We start from the raw sequence: 26,729 nt of genomic DNA, 5'->3' as shown, positions 1-26,729 counted from the left end.
ACTGAATATGCTGATCTTAAAACTGCACAAAAGAGAGTGTGTGCTAAAATTGAAGAGATTAAGCACCTGGAACCTTCAGCCTGGACTGAGTTTTGCTGAGTAAAATGGAATCTCAACTTTTGAAGATTGACATGTTGATAAGAAGCCACTATTTCAGGGACGATTTATTTGCTTTACCTTCCTTAGGAGTACACACCTTAGGGTATATTTAAATAATCACACACTTAGTTTCTCTCCAGTAAAGCTCATTTTAAAGAACTGATTGAGATGTAAGAAAATTATGCTCACCAGTAACTTATAGTGTCCCTGGAATTTTGGAGACAAATATTTGAATTCTGGAATTCAGATGTAATTTCAAACTATGTGGCTTAATTCTTGGAAAAGATTGTATTCAGTTTACTGTAGAATCTTTTCCCTTTCTTGAAATACCCAGTATTGAATCTAAGAATTAATCTCAGTGTGTAAATTCAGGATGTATAGGTATTCTGACTCTTCCTGATGAATGGCTATGCAGTTGTGGGCTTTGGAGCCAGACACTTTGGGTTCTGGATCACTTCTGCCACTACTCCCTGTGTGACTCTACAACGAATTATGTAAATCTCTCAGTCTCACTTCCTTCATCTGTAAAATGGGTTTAAGAATGTCTAGCTCATGGTGTTCTAGCAAAGATAATAATGAGATAATGTATGGAACATATTTCTCATCACCCTGAAAGCATATAATAAATGGTGAAAATTATTCTTATTATTAACTAGAGCCCGGTGCATGAAATTCGTGCACGGGGGAGAGGGGTGTTTCTCAGCCCAGCCTGCACCCTCTCCAATCTGGGACCCCTTGAGGGATGTCCAACTGCCCATTTAGGCCTGATCCTAAACGGGCAGTCAGACATCCCTCTCACAATCCAGGACTGCTGGCTCCCAACTGCTCGCCTGCCTGCCTTCCTGATTGCCCCTAACCGTCCCCTGCCAGCCTGATTGATGCTTAACTGCTCCCTTGCTAGCCTGTTTGCCCCTAACTGCCCTCCCCTGCAGGCCTGGTCGCTCCCAACTTCCCTCCTCTGCCGGCTTGGTCACCCCCAACTGCCCTCCCTTGCAGGCCTGGTCCCTCCCAAATGCCCTCTCCTGCTGGCCATCTTGTGGTGGCCATCTTGTGTCCACATGGAGGCAGGATCTTTGACCACATGGGGGCAGCCATCTTGTGTGTTGGAGTGATGGTCAATCTGCATATTACTCTTTTATTAGATAGGATAGAGGCCTGGTGCATGGGTGGGGGCTGGCTGGTTTGTCCTGAAGGGTGTCCTGGATCAGGGTGGAGGTTCCCTTGGGGCGTGGGGTGACCTGGGTGAGGGGCCTGTGGTGGTTTGCAGGCCAGCCACGCCCCCTGGCGACCCAAGCGGAGGCCCTGGTATCTGGGGTTTATTTATCTTCTACAATTGAAACTTTGTAGCCTGGAGTGGAGCCAAGCCTTCTGCTTGCTCCGTGATGGCAGCCATTTCTGTTGGGATTTATGTATCTTCTATAATTGAAACCTTGTAGCCTTAAGTGGAGGCCTGGGCAGGCCAGGATGTGCGGAAATCTTGGCTTCCTCCATTGCTGGGGGCAACCCTAGCCTCCTGCTCTTTCCAGCTCCATGGCTGCCGCCATTTCTGTTTGGATTTATGTATCTTCTATCATTGAAACTTTGTAGCCTTGAGTGGAGGCCTAGGCCAGCAAGGGCAGGTGGAAAGCTTGGCTTCCTCCATTGCTGGGGAAACCCAAGCCTCCCTCCTGCTCTCTGTGGCAGTAGCCATCTTGGTTGGGTTTATTTGCATAGTCGCTCCTGATTGGCTTGTGGGTGTAGGGGAGTGATAGTTAATTTGCATATTACTCTTTTATTAGATAGAATTATAATGGGATCAGACAGATATTTTATAATAGTACCAGTTTATTCTATGCAATTCTAATGTTCCCATTAGCTTGATTTAAAACTGCACAGTTAGCCTGGCTGTTGTGGCTTAGTGATTGAGTGTACACTAATGAACTAGGAAGTCATGGTTTAATTCCCAGTCAGGGCACATGCCCGGGTTTCATGCTTGATCCCTGGTAGGTGGTATGTAGGAGGCAGCCTATCAGTTATTCTCTCTCATCATTGATGTTTCTATCCCTCTCTCCCCCTCCCTTCCTCTCTCTGAAATCATTTTTTTAAACTGCACAGCTAGCAGCACCAGACATATTGTGCATTTCTGTATGAACAAAATTAATTACATTGTTTTTGGAATACCTTTAAAATTTCTGCTAAAAAATGGGAATATATATTGTATCCATAAATTTAATGTGGTACTAAATAAAGATTTCTGATCATATTGCTTCACACTTACACAAATCTTGAGTGCCTGGAATTCCTACATTTGGAACACTTTGAACGCTATAGCTCTGTTCTGATTCTTACCACTGGAGTAGTGTGACTAGACCACAGTGTAGAAGTGCTCCAAGTCTGAATTTTGTCATTTTTTTAGTTATTGTAATATAAAGTTACCTATAAGTTTCTGGAAATGTTTTTCTTGAATAACTTAATTAACATTCACCTAGTAAATGCTCATAACTTATGTAAAATTTTTCATAGGTGCTAGTTTGGCCTTTTATGCTCTTCTCAGTTAGATGAAGAACCATGCATTGTGACTTGCTAATCATCCTATGAGTTAGTTTTTAACTTCTAGTCATTTTCCCTTATATTCTTATGAGTTAGCATTTGAGTATACTGTATATAACTATGATGCTGCAGGAGAATTTGAAAGGTTGCTCTAGATTAAACTATAGAATGTACACAGGCTTCCTCCCAACTCTTGTAGGTGGATCTCTGGGACATCTCCATTAGAGGAGGTTTTCAGGTTCCTTAATTCCAAAACAGAAATAGTACTATTTATACCACTGGGTAAACTGAGGAATACCTGATCTTTTCTCTTTCTAACCTGTGAGAACATAGAAAACTAACCATGGGGCATTCATTTTCCAGTTGCTATGATATACATAAGAGAGAGGGCTGGGTCAATTTGGGTTAAAGATATGCATTTTTACACCACTATACCCACTTTTAACCATTCATGGGCATGCTCGAGACGTGCAGGCAAGGTCACCTTTGGTCAATGATGGGGAGGAGAATAATAAATCACTGGCTGAAATAGACTTTTTTTGGTTCAATTGAGGTCTCAGAACATATTAAGGAAAGTAGTTTGCAGATAACAAGCTGCGTCAAATGAAGCGAAACTTCTCAAGCATTCTGTCAGTTGGAACCTATTGATTTTCACAGGGACTATTAAACCAGGTTTCCTGGAATAGGAACAGGGATATTTCTGTTCAGTTTGTAGACATGTAATTGTCTACAAGAGAAGAAAGGTAGCGGGGTGGAATGTTAAAAGCTTGGCCTGGTTGGTATGCCTTACCAGTCAAAGAGCCACTTGGAAGTCTGAACATTCTTTTAGAGAATTAGTCATTAGAGTTTGATTTGTTTTCTTTTTTGATAGAAATATTGCTAGAATGTGACACAGTTCAGCTTGCTTATCCATCATGCCATTGTATTAAACTCTTATAGATATTTTGTTAAAACTAAACACCATAATTCAGAGGCAAGCTGAAACAAGGGAGAGGACAAGGAGAGAGAGAGAGAGAGAGAGAGAGAGGAGAGAGAGAGAATGAATATGAATATGAGAATATAGGCAATATAGGCATATGCCTGTTTTCTGTTGCCTAAAACAAAACAAACTTTACAGTTACACCGTCCACTCAAGTTATCACATTTAACCCGCTAGTACTTTTCTAAGTAGTAGGTGGTTGGAGGTAAAGTGTTCTTTACCCTTCATATGGAGTCTATGGAGCAGAAAAAGGAAATGTATAACTAGCCAAAATAGAGGAAATCTTAGAGGGAGAACTTACATTACTATCCCCAAGTAGAAGAAAAAGACTAGACATTTCTCCGAGAGCTGAGTGAGAAAGGTCTTGTAACCGAAGGAGAGGTGCTGGGCAGCAGAAAGTTGACAGGGGCCCAAGGTCAGGAGCCTGGAGCTGGGGTACTGGTACCCAGTGGACCACAACCAGGAGAGCTGAGAGAGCCCGAGGAACAGAGCCTGTCAGCCTCAAAGCAAACTTAGGACTTGTACCTTGGTGACAAGGAGAAAATCTAGAATCTTCCTGTTAACAGGGAAAACATTTTTAATCCGTTTTTATTTTTGTATTTCTTCATGGCACGAAGTTGAATTGTGGTCAAAACTGCATCCATCCATCCAAAGCGGGAAGCAAGAGAGGAGAGAAACAAGGCTTACAAAAGGCCAAGTTATGGAACTCCAAAACCTTTCCTTTGTTAAAAGAGAGGAAGCAATGACTATGTGCAGAGGATATTAATTAGAAGAGATCCAAATAATTTTCAGGATTGAATTAGCTTTCAACTGTCTTTTTTTTTTTTTTTTTAAGTAAGCACTCGAATCAGCATTTGCCACTTCAGTAGTTTTAACAGTAAAGGAGCATAATGCTAATGAGAATGGAGCCTGTATTTCATCCTTAAACACTACGTGGTAGCCCCTGTCACATGTTAACGCCGAGTGCCCCAGGGGAGTGGATTACTTACAGGAGTTTTAGAGAAGTGACATGTCCAAGGTACATAATAGCCTGTAGAATTTGAACCCAGGGTTTTCCAGTCCCCAATCCAGGCCCTTCCCACTTATGCCAACTAGGTCCTGAAAAAGACAAATAAGAGGTCAGGAGTGTTCATGGCCCATATTTAGGACCAAAACTAGATGATGCTGGCTGCTAAGCGTATAAAAGATGAAAAAGCCCTCATCTACACACAGACACAGAGAAGCTGAGTGCAGTTCTAAGTCACACTGGGAAGCAAGGTTACATAATATTCCCTATGTGCAGAGAATACAAGCAACATATCTCTTTTCCAGTGCTGTTAAAACCTTTGTTTAAGGAGTATCAGCATACAACAGCCACCAACAAATGAAAGAACAACTGGAGGTGTATAATATACAAAATACAGGCATCGCTTGCCGTGGCTCTTTCCGCTCTTTGTCTTAATGGTAGAGGCGATGCAGTGATGGCCCAGGTGCAGTTGTGTATATCGAGCTCCAGTTTCCTTTCTGCTGCAAGTGTCAGTATCACAGGATAAATTCAGTACAAGCTGCTCAGACTTATCTCTACCCCAGAAGTTTGAAAGCTATATCAAAGGGATGGTTATATCTACAATGGCTTTTTATCCTCTTACCACATATCCAGCTGTCACCGGGAGGATTTTCCTTTGAGATGTGAGATCAGAATAGTCTAGAACTGTTTCTCCATCAAGGCATCGAGACACATGTAGGTGTTGCGATGAGTTTCGAGGTGTGACATACATACTAGAGCACTATAAGCTCTGAATGATTTCTTTTAATGATAAATCAAAGCAGATCCAAGATTATCATCATCTTTTAAATTCTGATGTATTTTTATGAAGGGGAATGTGGGTGTCAAGATTTACCGACCATACTCACATCTGAAAATTTGAAGTATTCTCTATTATCACAATTAAAATTCCTCGTAAGACAAGTACCACTGGATATCTGGGAGTAAAAACACTTAACATTTTTAGTCAAAGGTATTTTAGGGTTGTTTTTTATTTTTCAGTTTGAGTCTCTTTTCATTTAAAATAGTCCTGGCAAGCATTGGAGAGGGAGCAATGCTGGGACAGGAGCAGGAATGTGCGCATATCTACCCAATTATGCCTAAGGGGAGCTTTTAAACTGAGTCCTTTCACGGAAAAGAGGCTTAAGGCCATGCTGATGGGAGTGCATTGAGGATGTGCACATTCCTATAAAGAAAAAGATGTTGAAAAGGACCGAGCTGAATCTTTAGTTTCTAATTCTGGAAAGACCTAGTATCTTCAGCAAAGCAAAGCTCTGGGGTTCACTCATGTTAGGGTGCTTCCTCAGTAAGGGAGTCAAATCCACACTCCCACACGGAGGAAGAATACTGCTGTGCAGCAAAATCAGTAATGGAGTTTTTTCAAACCTTAAATCTTTAAGACCTCTTTCTTTCCAATTCCAGCTCCACAGCATGATTATACTACTTTTGAAGTCATTTAAAAATATTTTTCCCCTATAGCCGTTCTTTTTTGTTGTTGTTGTTGTTGTTTTTAGGAAGTTTTTAGCATCCTTGAGTAATGTTGACCAGGATATTTGAAGATCTTAATGATCTTAGGAAAAAAACAGGCAAGTTTCTAAGTGTCTGGGCTTTCCCCAATTCAAAGCTACCCTCAGTAAAAGATTCAACCCAAGATGCAACTGATGGGGCTTAAAATGCTAATTCTTCCTCGAGTGATTTTTGTATTTGTTAATTTACAAATTGCAAAGTCAGAAGCTTCTTGGATATCTAATTACTCAGTTTTATAACTAAGAGATATTCACTTCATTTTAAGATCGAAGGGGTATCTCAGGGCCTCTGAGAGTATACATTGTCCTGCCTCTCACTTCAGACGGTTTGGGAATCGTGCAACTGAGTACTTGCTGTCCAATTGAAAGAAATGTAAAATTTAGAGTAAATTTCCTTATTTTCATGCCTTCTTGATAATTTAAAAAGCATTTTGGGAAAAGTACTGTCTTAACCATGTGAAAATTACTAATGGCACTACAAAGAAATGGTGCCGGTTTTCACGTTTCTATTAGAACCTCAATGTCCGCAGGGCGTGGCTGATGCCCAGGTCTGTGGTAACTCAGGTGTGACCATGGTGGTCAACAGTAATTAACAAACATAAGAAGTGGTCTTTTAACCTCCCTGAAACTTAACCAAAGTAGTACAGCTCTTATCCCAGTGGTTGGAAGAAAACACACAATCATATTCACTGGTCCCATTTTTAATTTATAAGGCTCTCTCACTCTACAAGAGAACATTTTCCCTTTCTCCCTCAAACCTCCAATTTAGTCCTCATTACTTTCTTCACATATTTTTCAATCTTTTCTCCCTTCTCTCCCTCAACCTTCTCAGCTCTCAGCACAGGAGTATATGTATTTTTTAATTTTGGAAAATGTAGTTATTTTTAAAGACAATATTACTTATGCTAAAATATAATAGGTTTATTATTGTTATATTGTTATATTTTAGTTATTAAAACACCTTTTTAATGTTCAACCACTGAACCACACTTCCAGGCTAAGTTGTTAAAAATCTGTTTTAATCGCCAATATAGTAGTGTGTGTAGCTATTTGGGATTCTGAGACTGGCTCCTAAAGTCTAAAAGTTTGAGAACCACTATTTCAGAAATGTAAGAGCACACACACTTTTTTACAGGTGTAAGAAACAAGCAAGGTCATGGAGATTACTACCTTAGGTTAGATAGTACAAGTGGAGAAGAGTGATTCTTTCCTCTTTAAAATATGAAACTGAAGAATATAGGCTTGTGGCTTCCAATGTCCATGTGTTCTGACATTTGGGGGCAGAATGAGAGAGAGAGAGAGAGAGAGAGAGAGAGAGAGAGAGAGAGAGAGAGAGAGAGAGAGAATGAGAATGAGAATGGATGAATAAGGATGAAAGAACACTATAATTAGAACCCCTAGATTTAGCTATATTTGAAGATGGATTTGCTGTGACTTTCCAGTTATATGTGTTAATAAATTACCTTTTTGGCTTAAGCACATTTCAGCTTGGTGTTACTTATCACTAAAAAGGTTTTGATTCATATGTAGTTTGAATTGCGCTATAGTTTAGTGTCTGGGACAGACTGGTGAAATAGTGTCCAAAGTTCATGAGTCACATAGAGCATTGTGTGTACCTTCCTTTATTCCTTCACTGTGAAAGTCCCAGAGCCTATTAATTCGATGTACAGTCACTTGGTCACTCCTTACCAACTTGTTTTTCTTTGTTCATAGTGAATCTCTCTTGTGAAACTGCTTCATATTGGTTTTTAGGAACATGTCCCTTCTTCTTAGTCCAACTTTATAACTGATGCTGCATTTTTATATGGGATATTTATGAGTATTCTCAGAAGTATGCTGAGTTGCACTGACTAGCATTCATTCAACCTTAGTAGAATATACTTTGTTTTGCATTGTGAATCAATTTTAATAATTTAATTTTCTTTGGCAAAAATATGTTAAAACACGCTGAGCCTTATAGTTGACCATATGAATGACTAAAACTTTTACCATAGCTTTAGAAGATTTAGCGCCCAGCCAGTGTGGTTAAGTGGTTGAGCATCAACCTATGAACCAGGAGGTCATGGCTCAACTTCCGGTCAGAGCACATGCCCTGATTATGGGCTCAATCCCAAGTGTGGGGCATGCAGGAAGCAGCTGATCAATGATTCTCTCTCATCATTGATGTTTCTTTCTTTTGCTCTCTCTCTCCCTTCCTCTCTGAAATCAATAAAAATATTGATTAAAAAAAAAGATTTAGCATGACCATACAGCTATTTATTGTTTTATTATGTACAGTAATTAAACAGGAGACTCTTGAAAAGTCTCTTATTGGAATGAGGATTCTTTATTGTAAATGTGTTGTTTTTTTTCTCATAGAAACTAAAGACATTTGTAAATGGTGACCACTATCTTTAAGTCAGGCACTCTAAGCTCTGGCAAAATTATATGTGTTGGAAAGTATATATATAATATATTTATATGTTGCTACCAAGCAAAAGAACATATAAAGTTTGCAAAATTATCTTGAATATTTCTTCTTTATTTTCAAACAATATATCTTTGTTGATTAATGTTTTCATTAGAGAATAAAAGTTAAATGAATGAATGTCATCATCTTGAAAGTATATTTGGTTATCACCATGGAAACAAGATTGGATTTTTCCTCAGGCCCACCCTTTGTTTCTCAGGGCATGTAAATTAAATGGTAGAATTCATTCTCTATTTGAAGCCATCTCTCTTGGTTATGCCCACAGAGCTTGTCTGTGAATCGCACAGAAACCTCTGCATATTCATTTCTAAAACCATGTGAGCTTTGCCAATCAGAGGGTTCTAGACAGCTCAGATGGCAGAGACCATAGTAAGAGTGCAGGAATTATCCATATCTTGCTTTGACAAATTTTGTTGAGAGAGGCAGACACTAAGACCTTTCTTTCTAGTATATGACTTTTAGCATCTAAAACTTCAGTTCACTGTGATTAAAAGTGTCAATCATTGACCTAGAAAGGGGAATACTCCTATTCTTTTAATATCCTAAAGTAAATGGCTACTCTTTTAAATATAGAGATCAAGTGGTGCCCAACTAGGATTCCTTAATGGCAAGCAACAGAAAATTAACTCTGGATAACTTAATAGAAAAGGAAATTTAGTGGTTCATATAATAAGAAATCTCAAAGGCCAAACTAGTTTATGCATAACTGAATCCAGTGGATTACATTATGTCACCAGTACTCATTCTTCATCTCTCAGAAAAAAAAAAAAAATTTTTTTCTGTTTTGGCTCTGTTTTCAGTTAAGTGGTTCTGATATGGTATCAAAATTGGACACTGGTTGTGGCATATTCTATTCTTTTTCTGATCCCACAATTTCAGAGAAAAAGAAAATACCTCTTCCTTGATTATTTGAGCAAAATTTCTAGGGAAGACTCTGATTGGGATGATTTGGGTCTGGTGGATATCCATGACCCAATCACTGTGGACAGGAAACAGTACTCTGATTGGTCAGGCTGGGTTATGTGGCCACTGCTGAGTGAAAAAGGCAGGTGAAGTGATTGACAGCTCCAGTGGATTTGGAACAGGGATCCATAAAAGAAAGGGAGAGAAAAAGAAGGAATAGGTTGGCATGAACTTTTGACGTAATGGTGATAGCAATGACTTTTGATAGGAAACGGGCCATGTAAGGGGTCTGATAAGTTGTGACCCGTATTTGTAACAAGTTCTACTTTATGTATAAAGCAGAGAGGAAAGACATAGGAAAGACAAGGAGGGTGGGAGTGAAGGAGACACAAGAAAAAACCTTAGAAATGCACCTCTGCCAATTACCTGATTCACCAAGGTATTGAGTGATTGCTGTTTCTGATTCTCTGCTATAATTAAGACATTTCTGCCGAAACTGGTTTGGCTCAGTGGATAGAGCGTCGGCCGCTGATCGATGTCTCTCTATCATCGATGTTTCTAACTATCCCTCTCTCTTCCTCTCTGTAAAAAATCAATAAAATATATATTTTTTAAAAAAGACATTTCTAAGGTGGGAGTTTCTTTCAGTTTCTCTCTTTCATTTTGCCTTTTAGGTGGACAAAAAAATCGTAAGAACTGAGATAGGAGTTCTTCTTCGCCTCTCACATCCAAACATTGTAAGTGATTTTTTTAAACTATTATTTCAAATTATCTCTAAAGTAATAGAATGGGATTTTTGTCCACGCTGATCATGGGAAAGGGATTCATCCACCACCCATAAATAGCCACAGGTTCTTGTCCTCATCTGACCACAACTTTCAAGTCTTTAGCCGAATGAATCTTAAATATAGTGCCTTTTCAAAGAGTTTAAAAATGGACAGGTCAGCAATATATCACATCTTTATTTTTATGCATAAAAGGATAGCTAAAATTTGGATAGCTTTGTTTCACGCTAATAAAACACCGTCTTTTTCCTTCTGTGTGTCCATCTTATTAATATACCATTACTGAAAAAGCCTGTGGAAGAAAATGCATTGCTTTCAAAAGTCATTTCAGCCTCCTTGGAGGGAGTGTCTGCTTCAGAAACAACGTGTAGGTTCAAATAAATGCAGTGCTTGAATGGGGAAAACAAAAGGTTTTCAGAAGCTGTGCTCTAGGCTGTGTCCAAAGGCACTGAGGGCAAGGTTTGGAGAAAAGCTTTCTCGAGCCAGTGAAGCGAAAAGAATAAAGTCAGTTTCCAGGCCATCTCTTGTTTTTATGAGTGGAGCCAACCACTTAAAAGAAGTATTTTACTAATTTCTCTGAGAAAGTTGCATCCAGGAGGGTGGCCTGCAATGCTTAGGCTCAAAGCCTAGTGCTTAAAACTTAATATATGAGTTAGCAGTGTTATTTATAGCATTCAGCTATAAATAACAGAAAACTTGAATATATTGGTCTAAACAGATGTTCTCCTTAAGTTATAAGAAATCCGAAGGCAGGCCATTCCTAGCACTGGTTCAGCCCCTCAGTGATGTCATGCAGAACCCAAATGCCTACTATCCATTGGTTCTGCCACCCTCAGTGCCTTTGCTTTCATGCTTTTCCCTCATGGTTCTCGAATGGCTGTTCCGTATACTCCACAAGCCTTCAGGTCTGTATTCAAGACAGAATGAAGTGGAAAGGCCCCAAAGCAGAGTCCTATGAGAGGAGTAAAAGTTTTCCAGAATTTCCAGTTGCAGCAGAATTCTCTTCAGATTTTATTGGTCAGAGCTGGTCACAAGAGCAGCCTTAACTTCATTGAGCCTGGGAAAATGGGGAGCAGGGTAATCATAAGTGACTCAGACCAATTACCATCCATATTTGGAGGCTAGGTACCTTTCTTCCCTAAAAAATTCAAAGTTCTGTTTGCAATAAAGTAGGGGGAGAAGGGCTTTGGGTAAGCAGTCAATGAAATGTGCCACATACAATCACCAACTTTTCATTGTCCATCTTTTTTCTTTCAAAGAGAAGTCAATGTAGAATTGTCCTCAAATGTAGATCAGTCCTGTCACTAGATTCTCAGATGTATTCAGGAAAATATCCAAAATTGGATGGATTATCTGAATGTGATGGAAACCCTGGTATGGTCAATCAGATCATTGCCACTTTACATTTCTGAGGCTCCCTTCATCTACCAGTGACTTTTTAGCAGTTGAGGGTCATCCTTTCCACAAAGACATCCTTTCCCCTGGTCCTGTTCTGTCTCAGACCCAGATTCCAAGTTCCTTCCTGAGAGAAGATGCATTTGCATTTCCAGCAACCATGATGCTTTCAAATGACTTAGGAAGTTTTGTTTGTTTGCTTTTATTTTTAAACTAGAGGCCCAGTGCATGATTTTGTGCAAGGGTGGGGTCCCTTGGCCTGGCCGGTGATTGGGTCCAATCAGGGTGGTGGGAGGTAGGCCAGGGGAGGGGCCGTGGGAGATTGGCCCACCAGGGGGAGGGGCCGCAAGAGGTTGGCCAGCTGAGGGGAGGGATCATGGGAGGTTGGCTGTGGGAGTGCATTGACCACCAGAGGGTAGGTCCTGCATTGAGCATCTGCCCCCTGGTGGTCAGTGCACACCATAGTAACCAGTCAACTGGTCATTCAGTTGTTCAGTCGCTTAGGCTTTTATATATATTGATTCTGCAGCAATTCAGAAATTGAGATATCTTGATAAAAATTAGAAAGTGTTTCTAAGGCAGGTATCTTTCATCTGTCAAAAGGAATAATATCAAAACTCAAAAGGACCCTGGAAGAAATGAGGTCACTGATAATAACAACCAGAGAGTGACAAATGATTCCCTGATACTAGCATAAGGACCCTTCATTGACAATGATCCAACACGTTACTGTTAGAGTTTTGTTTTAGCCATAGCTTTAGCTATTTCCTAGAAAGGTGAAAATAAGGAATGTGTGATCATTTTTTTATATCTTTCTCCAGATAAAACTTAAAGAGATATTTGAAACCCCGACAGAAATCAGTCTGGTCCTAGAACTTGTCACAGGAGGAGAGCTGTTTGACAGGTGAGTTGGTTCTGGAAATCCAACCACAGAAAGGCTTTGCTTCCAGTCACCACAAAAGAATTAAAGGGAAATTTCTCCTGAAATTTTTTATAATGACACATCATACCAGTTAATAAATTCTACTAAAATAAATCTTAAGAGGAGTGTAGAACAAAAGGAGAATCATACCTGATAAGATGTAAGTGGATGAAAAGTTGGGATGTTTAGTGAATAAAAAAGGAAGCATTATATCTATTTACTTTTGCAAAAATTTACTTCTGCAATAATCACAGAATTTCTAAAGTCATTCTAAATCTAAACTAAACAATAAGATTTATGACAATATTTTGTAAGAAAACATTAGATAAAAAGTATAGAAAGTTAGATGTGTTGAAATTGTATTCTTTATTATGATCCAAAAGTTCTTAAAAATCAATACTCTTCAAATGACTATTTTGAGGCCTACTTTCTCTATTAGGCTGTGTAAAGAGTTCCAAGTATAACATGTTCTTCAATAATAACCAATTTTAGTTGTCTGTTCATATGTTCATCACTCAAGACAGAGGTTTGAGGATGGCTGGAGTATGCCTAGAAAACTGGTAGAGCATAATATAGACAAACTGTTTGTATAAGAGACACAAGCTTCAAGTCTCCATGACTTTCCCACCTTCCTTGTCTTCTCAGGAGAATTCCCTGTTTACCCTGATTATCTCTTGGGACCCCTTTGCTATGTTCATGAGCATAATAAAAAAATAATGAAATTGGAAAAAGTCAAAAGACTGAGTAGGTATATATTAGAAATGGTAAGAAGTTATGCACAGATGTAAAGTTCCTGTTGATTTATAAAATTGGTTAAGAAGATGTGGGCTGTAGACAGAAGACAGAAAAGAGACTGAGGGAACTGCTGATATATTTAGGTACCTGAAGTACAGCAAATTCTCAATAAATATTTGCTAAATGAATGAATGAACGAATAAACAACCATTAAGATGAGTAGACTCTAAAAAAAAAAAAAAAGATGAGTAGACTCTGAGAAGGAAGATATTTAAAGGGGATAGGTTTAGCCCTAGATGGTTTGGCTCAGGGATAGAGCGTCAGCCTGCAGACTGAAGGGTTCGGGTTCAATTCTGGCCTGGGTTGCAGTCTCAATCCCGTGTAGGAGGAACAGATCAATGATTCTCATCATTGGTGTTTCTCTCTCTCTCTCTCTCTCTCTCTCTCTCTCTCTCTCTCTCTCTCTCTCTCTCTCTCCCCCTCTTCCTTCCTCTCTGAAATCAATAAAAAATATTTTTAAAAAATAATTAAAAAATAAAGGGGTTAGGTTTAGATTGTGTTGGGAGAGGAAGCACTTCTCTCAAGAGCTTCTAAAAGTAATTATATTGGTTTTCAAAGGTTCTGTTGTAAATGTTACCCAGTGAAGGTTTAGATCTTCAAGTAGGAAGGAGCAAAATGACACAGCTTGCTTGGAGCTGCATGTATATCTTCAACAGATATATAATTTGTTCATACATATGTTGAAATTTCTTTAAAATAAGTGATATGAATTAGCAGACTTTGAGAGTTGTAACATTTTCAATATATTCATTCATCACCAGTAAATGAATCAACTGAGGGAAATGGGCATCAGTTTTTAAATATATACTAGTACTTCTTGTGGCAGTTGGTTAGTAGCTAAACTTAAGGGACAAATAACTAACTAACCTGATTTGCTTAACTTGTTCGAACCTCAGAACAAATTTGATGCAATTCTATGATGCTAAGGAAGCTGAGACACTCTGATCCACTCTGTCCCAGATCTGACACGGTCTGATCACTCTGATTATATAAGGAAAGTCCTGTTCTAAAACCACCATGTTCCCATGCTTAGTCAAGACTCATCTGGACTAGCTTATTTGAATGTTGCCAAAATTTGCCAAAAGCGGCTCCTTTTTTAATACCTCTTTAGCCAACTCTTTCACGAACATATTCCTTCCTTAGGTACATTTAGAGTCTGTTTATAGTTAGATCCTGCTGGCTTTGTAGCCATGAGGTCTCTTGAAGGAGAACTCAGAGAGAAATCTCATGTTCTTTAATTGTAAATAATTGTAGGACAGGGATATCACACTGAAGCTATTGTCTAACAACAGCACATATTATTTACCTACCTACCTCTATTTGTACAAGTTATTTTGGAGTCATGAGTCTCTTTCCTTCCTTATTTCCCAACCTTTTTTTCATGAAAGAATTCTGGTTCTCTCATCTTGTAGTCTAGTTGATTTTGATGGGATAGAGTTAATTCAGCTTTAAACCAAAATGAAAAAAACTAAATGCTGGTGATAAATTTCACTTACAGAGAAAATTGATAAAAATATTCAGAATTAACAGAATACATCTAAAGAATGGCAGACAGCCAGTAAAGCACTCAACTACTCTATAAACTCTCAGTGGTCTTAGACAGTAGACTGTCTTTCCCCATTAATATTGTTGTCTACATGTCTGTTGCCATATCTGAGATGAACTTGGTTTCTCTATTAAATTACTTAATTCTACAGTTATCTTTAAAATTGTATCAAGCTGAAAATATATCATTATTATCTATGCATTATTTTCTTTCTTGAGAGCTAAAAATCATAATATACTTTTTTTTTTCCTGTACTCATGTCAAAAACCAAATTTATTTAATTGTGATGATAAAAATTCATCCCTGGTCTAACGATGGCCTTAATTGTATCTAATGAATGCACTAATGGAGCAATTGATGAAAAGATTATCATGTTAGTACATTATGGGCAAAATGGTTGTATTTTATTAGCACTAAAAGATCTATTTTATGGTCTTCTAAAAAACTAAACTTAGTAAAAATCCAAGTGAAATTTTCCATTTCATGTAGAATATAAACAGTAAATTGCAAAGGAAGATTGATTAAAATTTTTGGAATAAAATCAGTGATTTTATGTGTATGTCCAAGAAAATCTGGCCCCCAAAAAGACTTCTACAAAATTATGGTATAATGTGAAAAAGAAAGCTCCAGAGGTTTTGATCTTCCATCCTGCTTGGTCTAGTCATGACTCTTAGAAATTTATTGAACATTATAAATAAATAAATCAACTAATTAATAAAATAAAAGAATAAATAAGTGAGAAGGGACTAACAATATATACAGATAAGAACTGGCACACAAAAGACATATAATACGATGTTTTGTATTTGCTAGAGGTTGGTCACAGATTTGGCTATAAGGATTCACTTAGGGGTGATAAATACTGTGATTGGGAAATAAACAGAACACAGGATACAAAATATGGGAGTCTTCTAAATCAGAAACGGTTTCAGGGAGGATTAGAGTCTTTGAGCTGAATCTTAAGTGAGAAATCATAAATCAACAGGTAAAAGGAAGAGGGAAGGACAAAGTGATGTCCCAAAGCAGGCCGCACTGGTGGGGGTTAAATATGAGAACCTTAGTCTCCATTTTAGAAGCTGTTTGAGACAGGAAGCAAGAAGTTGCTGGATATTTGTCAAATGAGTGATTCAATAAACAGTGGGCAATTTATATAACCTCTTTGGGTCAGACCTTTATTGTATAGTAGGAGAGAATTGAACTAGAAATCCCTAGTCTCTGTTCCCAGGTCTACAATTTGATCTGCCTTCCCTTTATCCTGCACTGTCAGCTCCTGGCCAGTACCCACACTGACCCACAGTATCCTCACCCTCTCCCTACCTTTCAAATGTAACAGGTGGTAATAATACCTTTAAAATTATTGTTTAAATATATGAATTTAATACTCTTTGGGACAGTTCTTAGAAAAAGCATCAATACAGACCAATGGGCCATCAATGAAATGAGAAAAAGCAGTGAATGAAGCTTATAAAGAAGTGGTGGATTTAATTGGAAACAGTGGAATTTATTTTAGTGTCTTTTTTTTTTTTTTTTTTTTTTTGGTATGTTACAGCATAATGATGTAACAGCAGTCTTTAAGACCTGGTTCCTAAAACTCATGTTACTTGGGGATTTTACCCTTTGTCATTCAATCTTTTAGTACACAATTTCATAAGACCGATGTCTTTCTCACATTAACCTACAGTTATCTAATCACAATAACATCTCCATTTGAGAAAAAGCTGCCATTGGTGGAGAAGGCAGTGAGGCTCCCAGTGTACGTGCCAGGAAGTCTGAGGCCTCTGGATATGATCGGATTAGAGCTCTTCAGCTGCACTGCCCGTGCTAACGGCCCGGCTGGAGATGTGCTCAATTCAATTTGCAGCAATTAAGGTGACAGAAGCAAATGCACAGAAGTCGTATTTTAAAGCAGATCCATGGAGAGGAAGAGGCCTTGCCTGTGTTTTCTCATCCTACAATTTTAAAACGATGAGAAGGAAAACATGCCACTTGTGGGGAAGAGGAGCATATGAGCTAACACAGCAAACAGTGGAAAGGAAAGGCACAGTCTGGAGGAGAAGGCCTGTTGGGGCCACAGAGTCACAGCCTGGAGCCCAGGGAAACACACCTTGTGCTGCCTTCCCAGATCTCTAGATGTCGGCTAGACGAGTTAGCGACGCGGGGACCTGAAGGAACTGGGGTCCCAAGGCAGCCTTTTGGGTCAGTGTTGTTAGTAAAATCCTAGGAGAGACTTGGCTTTTAGCACTGAGTCTTCTAACCCAGATGTGGCGTAGCAACAAACTATATGGCCCTGGGCCTTTGAAAATGATCTTAAGATGCTGGTGGCATTGTAAATGCCTTCTTACTATTTTACAAAGCATGAAAAGGAAATCAGTTTATTAAATCTGAAGAGAAATATAGCAATACGTATGTTTAAATATAAAAAATGGAAATAACCATAATTATCCTCCTATTTTTACAGCTCTAAAAACACTATCATGATTGAACATTTTATTGCTTCTAAAAATTGAAGTCCTGCTATTTTCTATGTAAAGCTATAAAGTCTTTACTTATATGTATGTTCAATTCATGGGAAATTAAAAAAAAATTTCAGCTAAATTTTAGGTAGGAATTTGTGTTGTTTCATGGAACAAAATTACTCTATTTTAATGAATTTGAATCATTTTGATTTTGTTCAAAATACATTTCTAAAAAGATTTATGTTATGTATTACAATAATATCTAGAAACTGTGTGACTCTGACTTTCTTCCTAAGGCTAGTATAACCCTTCCACCTATTGCATTTTGCCTTGGGAAGCATCTATATGATTGTTTTCCCCTGCATCCATGGCCCGTGTACTTCCCAGTTCAGTGCTTTTGTTCCCTATGATAAGGAACATAGGCAAAGGAGTTGTCCAAATGTGCACAGTCTGACATTTTTCTGGCATCATTTACTTGGTAATTAATATTGATTCCATAAATATTTATTGATTGCCTACTATGAGTAAGTCTTGGAGTTAGGCTCTCTGGGTGATCAAAGCAACAATCTAGTGAGAAACTAAGAAGTTTGCCACCATACCTGTAGAAGGCACTGGCTCAACACATCTACTGTAGTCATGCTACCTAAATGGAAAGAAAAAGATTGCAGAACTTCATTTTCCTTTGCTTGGTCACTAGTGTCTTCACTTACCATCTTAGTTCTGAGTGATAAACCTGCATTTGCAACTTGAGAAGTTCATGCTATTGATTTTCTTAGTCAGTCATGGATGGCCTTGGTGGTAGTTCAACTTATAAAATATTTAAAATTGAATCTCTGAGTTCCAGGAACCTAACTCGGTGACACTCTGATGAACAATCAACTTGGGAACAAATTTCCTTTTAGGAGAAGGAACCTGGAAGAGAAACAGTCGCATTCTGATGGTAGGGCCAAGCGATGGTGTGCAGAATTCACACTGAGATGAGGCAGGGAAGGTGCCTGCATTTTGTGCTCCTGCCCCACATGTTACGCTAGAGACATTTCTGACGACAGAATTAATAAACCCTTCATCTGTATGAACCTTAATATAGCATGAATTGCATCAATGACAATGTTTTTGTTAATAACTTCTCTACTATCTGTGGTCTCATCTGAGGCTTGCAGGTGCAGTGCACAGAGGAGACACTAATTACATTTGTGTTCGGTGTCCCACAAAATCCATACTTAGAGCAAAATGCAGTGGTTGATATAATGGTAGCCTAAGTTTTCAACTTCCTCTGATGCAACAGTCCTTTTCTCCTTCTCTTGTACTTAATTTAAAAATGTTCAGAAAGTATAGTTCAAGAAATTATTTCAATTAAATTTTTAGTAGGTAGACTATAAACTCAAACATGAATTCAAGAAAAATGTATATTCTTGGAAGGAAATATATGAAAATTGATTTTCAAGAACCAATTAATAATAATCCCCCAAATATTTTAATGTATTTTCACATTTTATTTGACCCTGTTGCATAACAGTTATCTAAGAAACAAAAAAGGGAGAAAAATATTCCATCTTCTATTCTTTGAAAAGATGAGTTTGTGTTTCTTGACAATATTCTAAATAATTGAATGGAGAAAATAAAATAATTGGATTTCTGTATCAATATAGTTTTTCTGAATCTTGACAATTATGATCATTGGGGTATCTTCTTTTATTTTTGTCATAAATTGTGTTCTGCATTCCTCACCCTTAATCCCCTATTGTGAAAACATTTTATAGATTTTAAATTCAACTTTTAACACCAGCTACTTCGAGAACTTACAACTTCTTGCTAAATTTTTTTGTTCAAAAAGGAAGATATTTTCTGAAAAATAACTATGTTATTTGAGGAATCAGTGATCTAAAACAAATTTCAATCCAAAATTATGAAAATTGGTTGCTTTGTCTCTTATGTTTTGAGTTGATCTTTTTCACGTCTTTACTGCACACTTTTTATTAGCTAATGACATCTTATGCAAATTGCTAATCTACAATGCCATCTAAAAGGTGTTTTCTCTTGAAATTCTGGTAAGATAAAAAATAATTTTTTATTCTTCCCAAATATTCCTTTAAGAATAGACAGAGAAACTAGGACAGAAAAAAACAAAAACTCACAGACAACATAACAAAACCCGGTGACAAGGTATCCCCATGAAGCCTAACATACAAGTAAATGAGGAAAAAATGACAGATTCAAGAGCCACGTGGTGTTAGCATCTATGTAAGAGGAAGCAAAGGTTAACAAGAGGTCATGTGATGGACCTAAGAGTGGCAGAACACTCAAATTTCTAAAATCTCCGAATTATTGGGAAGCAGGATGGGCCAATACCGTACAAGGAAAACAGCTGAAATCAATTTTGCCATCCAAATTTCTGAGAAGTGTAAAGGCTGTATCCACATAAGGTCTGAAGTGACGAATGCATTCAAGGCCCTGTGAACTCCTGAAATTAATACCTGACTCCCCTTAAAGAAAAAGCCCAATATTTAGGAGAAACGGCTAGGGAGAAACTCCAATAATCAGAGTAGAGATGGTAGAGGCAAGGGAATGAAGTTCCAGATAAAGGATATCTCAGAATGTATGAGATCATACTTTTAATGCTTTATGGAAAAACAAAAACAAACAAACAAAAAAACACCACAAAACACAGAAGGTGAAAAGCCACGAAACTAGAAAAGATAGCCTGGTCCGACTCTCTGTCAAAAGGGTGAAGGGGAAAAGGAGATACAAACCTCCAGTTGTAAAAAATAAAATAAGTCATGGGGATGTAATGTACAGTCTAGGGACAATAGTCTATATCATCGTGTTAACTTTGCACAGTGACAGATGGTTACTAGACTTGTGGTGATCACATTGTAAGGAATATAAAAGTCAAATCACTATGTTGTACACCTGAAACTAATAAAATATTGTATGTCAACTATAATTTAAAAAAAAAAGAAAACCAATTTGGCTTAAACATAAACAGCAACAGAGGTGTCTCATTTAATTCCAATATAAAATGATTATAAGAGCACAGAAAATAAGAAGCAGAAAAAGTTTCCTTTAGGCAGTGAAAGCATGCCAGAAGGATGTGCCCACAGAATGGCTAAAACTGTAGCTCAGTATTGCAAAATAAACTAAAATTAAGAAAATTATAGAAGAACCATGTAAATCAAAAGTTGAAAAACATTTATATGTGTATAAATGCACAACCCAATGAAGAAAACCAAAGTAATGGAAGAAAATAAATGTAAAACATTCCTGAAAGTACAGAGATGGTTGATGGCATATTGTCAACTTGGTATATGTTTATAATGATTCACAGTACAAAGTTTAAAAAGAAAAAACTTTTGTCCTATTTATTTTTATAATGTTAATAGAAAATGAATGTCTTTTATTTTCTTAAATAAACCCAAAGATTTCCAAAGTGCCAGGTTATGGAAATCTTTTTCCTGGTGTTAGGGTAGCCTGTTGCAATTATTTGGATGCATCCTCTTTAACAGTAATATAATTAACTTCTTTTAGCATCCACTCAACTGAGCGCATGTGTGTGTTTTTTAGGATTGTGGAAAAGGGATATTACAGTGAACGAGATGCTGCAGATGCTGTTAAACAAATCCTGGAGGCTGTTGCTGTAAGTATGAAGTGACAGCTGTAGTGCAACTCCTGGTAATATCTTCCTTCCTTTTCTAGAATCTTATTGAAGAAATATGTATCTGTGACAAGCCGTAAAGTTTACAGCAAAACCATGTGAAATATTTGTGAGAAAATAAGTTCAATAAATTTATATTTTCTATTGATTACTCAAACTCTTAAAGATGCAGGCCCAGCCATGTAATGCCATAAGTTTGTTGAAATATTTTCTATTCTATTATTATGAAATCACATCAGACTTCAGTGCCTATAGTTGTTATTTTCTTTCTTTCTCTCTTTTCAATTTATTTTTGTTTCTTGAGTTTATTCCTTTATTGTTTTTGTTGTTTGTTAGGAAAGTGGAAGAAGGTTGAATGTGATAAATATAGACCTTGGAGCATAGAGATTATTGATTTTTCTTTCAAGACAAGGAATGAGTGAATTAGAAGGAAAAATACTGACAATTTTGTTGAAGAAATAGAAGCTAATATTTTAAAGTGGAATAAAGTTTTATAAGTTAATGATGGAAACATGCACATTTACAAAATATATGTTTTTCAAAAAGCTTATTTGGATTGAATTAATAAGGAAATATTTGAGATAAAACAGACTCCACTGGTAAGGAAAATTTCCCATATGTTAAATGGTGTCTAATACATGCTAAGACACTTTGATGACTCATTTATTGAACATAAAGCAAGAACAAATTATTCTCTGAGCAAACAGGATGGGGCTCAAGGGGAGATATTGATCAGGATCAGTTAGAGACAGATCTATATAAAATATACCCCAAATTAAGATCTGTTCTGTTTTTCAGTCAGTTATCCAACTAAAATCATTATTCGGTATCTTGAGAAATCAGCCACAGTGACTCAAGCACACGTCTTGTGAATTTCACCTACAACCAAAATGGGAAGGAGGGGGCAAGAAAAGCTGGGAGAAAGGACAGGAAGTCCCTGGAATCTAAATAACTTCTATACCAATGACAAAAGGCAAAAACAGCCTTCACTGCCTTTGCATAGGGCTGCTAGAAAGAGGGGATCTCAGGTCTAACCAAATCCATTATTGAGTTATTAACACCAAGTTCAACCGGCTTTATAGCCCAGTCTTTCCAAATTATTGCTTCCTATAAAAGTGTTTTGGTCTTTTGCTCTGGTGGGGGATAAAAAGTTTGAATTGGGGGTGGATAAAAGCTGGAGAGGATGCCATAGAATTGTACTCTCTAAATACACACTACAGCTTCTGATTATGTGAATACTAGAGGCCCATGCACGAAATTCGTGCACGGCGGGGGGTTGTCCCTCAGCCCAGCCTGTACCCTCTCCAAATGGGACCCCTTGAGGGAAGTCCGACTGCCCGTTTAGGCCCGAACGGGCAGTCGGACATCCCTCTCAATCCAGGACTGCTGGCTCCCAACTGCTTGCCTGCCTGCCTGCCTTCCTAATTGCCTCTAACTGCTTCTGCCTGCCAGTCTATCACCCCCTAACCACTCTGCTGCCAGCCTGTTTGCCCCCAACTTCCCTCCTCTGCCGGCCTGGTCACCCCTAACTGCCCTCTCCTGCAGGGTTGATCACCTCCAACTGCCCTCCCTTGCAGGCTTGGTCCCTCTCAACTGCCCTCCCTTGCAGGCAGGGTGCCTCCCAACTGCCCTCTCCTGCTGGCCATCTTGTGGTGGCCATCTTGTGTCCACATGGGGGCAGGATCTTTGACCACATGGGGGCAGCTATATTGTGTGTTGCAGTGATGATCAATCTGCACATTACTCTTTTATTAGATAGGATAGAGGCCTGGTACAGGGGTGGGGGCCAGCTGGTTTGCCCTGAAGGGTGTCCTGGATCAGGTGGGGGTTCCCTTGGGGCATGGGGCTGCCTGAGCGAGGGGCCTGTGGTGGTTTGCAGGCAAGCCACGCCCCTTGGCAACCCAAGCAGAGGCCCTGGTATCTGGAATTTATTTTCCTTCTACAACTTTGTAGCCTGGAGTGGAGCCAAGCCTGGGGCTCTCTCCAAGGCCAGTAGCCATTTGTGTTGGGGTTATATGAAACTTTGTTGCCTTAAGCGGGTAGGCCCGGCCAGGGTGTGCGGAAAGCTTTGCTTCCCCTGTTGCCGGCGGCAACCCTGGCCTGCTCTCTCAAGCTCCATTCTGCAGCCATTTGTTTGAATTTGTTTACCTTCTATAATTGAAACTTTGTAGCCTGGAGCAGAATATCAGATTCACCTTTTCACCATACCCAAAAGAATCATTTCATTCCATATTTTTTTTATCAATCATAGTATACTTACCACCCCTGGTTTCCTAAGCTTGCCAACTAAGGAATGATTTTTTAACTCTTCCATTACCTTCTCTCCTCACCTTCACCTTCCCAACTTCGGATGAATTTTCCTTCAAATTGTCCATGAACCTAATCCTGCTTCATTTCATGCTATGACTATTACTGGCATGCTTTTTCAAAAACACAAACAAACAAACAAAATCACTTCTACTTCCTTCCAGTTCTTTAAAGAAGTCTAGAATCCTCTTTTCCAATCATTGTTGTTACTTTGTCACTTCTGAATTCGATAATGGCAGTCTTACACCTCTATTAAGTACTAATTTTAAAACTTCATTTTTCACTACTATATACTATAGATTATCTGCTCAAGTAAACTTGCTGGCAGCGGTACACTATCACTTTGCCAAACTCTGGCCGGCAGCTGGTGTGGCAGTTACGAGTAGTTTGGGAGTCAAACAGAGATGGTTCAGTTTCTAGATGAGAACTTGGGCCCCTCACTAAACACCTCTGTGCTCAGTTCCCTCGTGTAAAATAGGCATAGCATTCAACGTACCAGGGTTGTGGAAAAGACTAAAAAGGTAGGTATGGAAGCCATAGCAATGTTCAAAAGAGAGGGGAAAGAAGATAGGCCACTTCAGACTCAGTACACTCATCTAAAGATGTATTAGATGTTGTTATTCTGTATATACATACCAACTCCCCAGCTAAGTACTAAAAACAAACAAACAAACAAAAAACAGTAAGTGCTCAATAAGTATTTACTGAATAAATAAATGAAAACAGTTCAAAATAGTCAGAAATAGGCAGGATCCTAGATTTTATCTCTCTAGACTCTAGAGGATGGCACATTTACTGAAACATCCTTACTATCACTTTTCTATTCATCTCATATGAAACAAAGCTATATAACTTGCTTCCATTTATCAGATTATTTTCTGCTCCCTTACGATCAATTAAATATCTTCCTGCCATCTAAACTCACCTTTGTCAATATGTTCTTTCTGGTTTCCTCCACCCATTCAGGTCAGCTCTTGATTCTTCTGGCTTATCAGAGTGGGCATGTTTCAATTTAGTTATACCTTGAGTAGCTGACTGGGAGAACCCTATTCTCATTCAATGAATGAGAAATGGATGCTTTGAGCATCAAAATTTTCCACCTATTGGAGTTACCAATTAATAAATAAAAGGGCCCCCAACTGGGATGCCCCAGAGGGGTGTCCTACATAGAACAGAGGGACTAGAGTTCCTAGAAATCTGTTCCAGGTCTGCAAAGATAGACTGTTATTTATAAATTTAAAACAAAAAATTGTAATTTTACCTACTCACAAAACTGCACCAAGCTCCAGTTTAAGAAGTGGTTACCACATTCAAGTAAAACATTCATTGAAAGAAGTCTTACATAAAATCAAATTTTCTCTGATTGCTGCAACTAAGGGTTAAGTTAGAGAAAAACTTAAAGTCATTTCTCTAAGTGTTTCACAGGTAGAAAGCAAGCAATTTAAACTTGTGAGAAGTGGCTGACATTTATAAAATAGTTTATTGTCAACCACATCGCTATAGATAGCTATAAAAAATGGGACAGTTGGGAACTCAAAGTAATCAGTGATATGTCTCACAGTGCCTCTGGATCACACACTTATAAGACTGGTTTTTGAAAGCACAGAAGCTGAAAACTTAAAGATGGAAACATCCCCGGGAAATATGTTGCAGGTATAATTATATCCCTTAGGTAACAAATCTTGCAATCCTTTTCTTCCTCCCTACTTCATCCCAATTCTTACCCCAAATATTTCACACTATTAATCTGACTGTGTTCTTGCTTCTTTGGCTTTTTAGCTTTAAATAGCATTTTTGAAAGTTTTTAAAATAAATTTGGAAGATGTTTCCCCCTAACTCATTCATTCAGTTAGTCTTTGAGGTAAGGTCCTTAAGCCTTCTTGAGTGTTCTATCTTCTTGAAATGAATTCCAGGGAGTCCCAAGTTAAAGTGTCTAGGTCGATCCAGGCATTCTGGAAGGGTCATTGTGTCCTGATGGGTCATAAAGCACAATGCACACCCTTAAAGCCCTCCTTTTCCATATACTTTTAAAGATAACCAGGGAATATTCCATCTCCTCTGACATCTCTTACTGTTACCACACATTCAGTTCTTTCCTTGTCACCACTGATAGCCTACTGTTCCTCTATTTCCAAAAAAATCACTGTCCCTTTTTTCCCCACCCCTACTGCCACCTTCCCTCTTTGTCTAGCTATATTTTTCTTGGGTGTGTTTTAACTTCAAAGCCTGGACTTAAGAGCCTGGAGGAATTTGTACACAGAGAGTATATCCTGAATTTAATAAAATACAAGGAAATTGTTGAAAATGATTAAATATGTCTCCTATGCCAGCACAGATATTTTTTGGTTAGAATGGTTTTAAAAATTGTAATGATGTGGGTGAAGGATTGCAAACAAAACCATCTAGTCCTTTAAAGTTAGGGAAACCCACGTGGTATTTGAACAGTGAAGAAAAATGGTAAATGAACATGATTACGGCGATGCAGAAAAGGATGAAATAGTACAGGCTGTTTTTGGTGAAAATTTTAAAAACCTGTAACCCACCCCCTCAAAAAAAAAAAAAAAAAACAGACTTAACCTATTAGAGAATCAATTGATAAAGAATTGATGACTGGGTATTGAAGACCTGGAAAAGCAAAAGGGGAACACTAAAATAAGGTATCGTGGAACTTCAGGAAGCAGCCTCCCCTTGGACGGGGGAACAGTGAAGAGGTTGAGATGGTTAAAACCTGTAGGACTAAGGGAAGTGCTCTGCAGACTCACTGCTTGCCTGGTGCTGGTATCTCATTCTGAGCTCAGAGGAATTGCCCACGAAGCTGCCACTCAAACCTTTGAAAATGGTGTCCTAGCCAGCCAGTGGAACGTCGCTGAGGAGGGACAGTGGGATTGCTTCTATGAGCATTGGAATAACTAAAAACTGGCATCAACACCTGCTACAGAATGATGTGCTACTGCAGCATGAAAAATTATTTCTAGGGTGCACGAGGAGAACAAGCAGAAACACAGATTTAGGAAGCAAATAGGATGGAGCCAGCCTCTTCATGCTCTTCCAGCCTCCTGCTCTCTGCCAGGTCCCCTCTCATGGCAGCGCCAAACAGGGGGCCAACAGAAAGTGTGGCTTGTAATTCCAGTGCCAGCTTCACAAAGTCCATTTTAGAATGGTGAGTTTAAAGTTTAGAGACAATAGTTTAATAAATGGTACAGGAAGTTATTTGAAAACAAAAATCTCAAAGTTTCTCTTTCTATTTATAGAGTTTTCTAAAATGTTCACAATCTTTACTAATGTGCATGAAATGGTTCTAGAGGTCAATGAAATCAAACAAGTATGGCAGCATTAAAGTA

At 38.4% G+C, this 26,729-nt stretch overlaps 1 protein-coding gene across 1 annotated transcript in view; it reads left to right on the top strand.

Annotated features, from left to right (window-relative positions):
• CAMK4 (calcium/calmodulin dependent protein kinase IV) overlaps positions 1–26,729 on the top strand; it is a 140,714-nt gene that overhangs the window by 76,311 nt on the left and 37,674 nt on the right. The window contains exons 3-5 of the mRNA XM_008144489.3: positions 10,205–10,267; positions 12,532–12,614; positions 20,991–21,063. Of these exons, the coding sequence (XP_008142711.2) occupies positions 10,205–10,267; positions 12,532–12,614; positions 20,991–21,063 (219 nt within the window). The remainder of the gene's footprint in view (positions 1–10,204; positions 10,268–12,531; positions 12,615–20,990; positions 21,064–26,729) is intronic.

Source organism: Eptesicus fuscus, chromosome 4, assembly GCF_027574615.1.
Source record: "Eptesicus fuscus isolate TK198812 chromosome 4, DD_ASM_mEF_20220401, whole genome shotgun sequence".
NCBI lineage: Eukaryota > Metazoa > Chordata > Mammalia > Chiroptera > Vespertilionidae > Eptesicus > Eptesicus fuscus.
The sequence above is the reverse complement of the archived record's forward strand: the minus strand, read 5'-3'. Positions and strand labels throughout refer to the sequence as shown.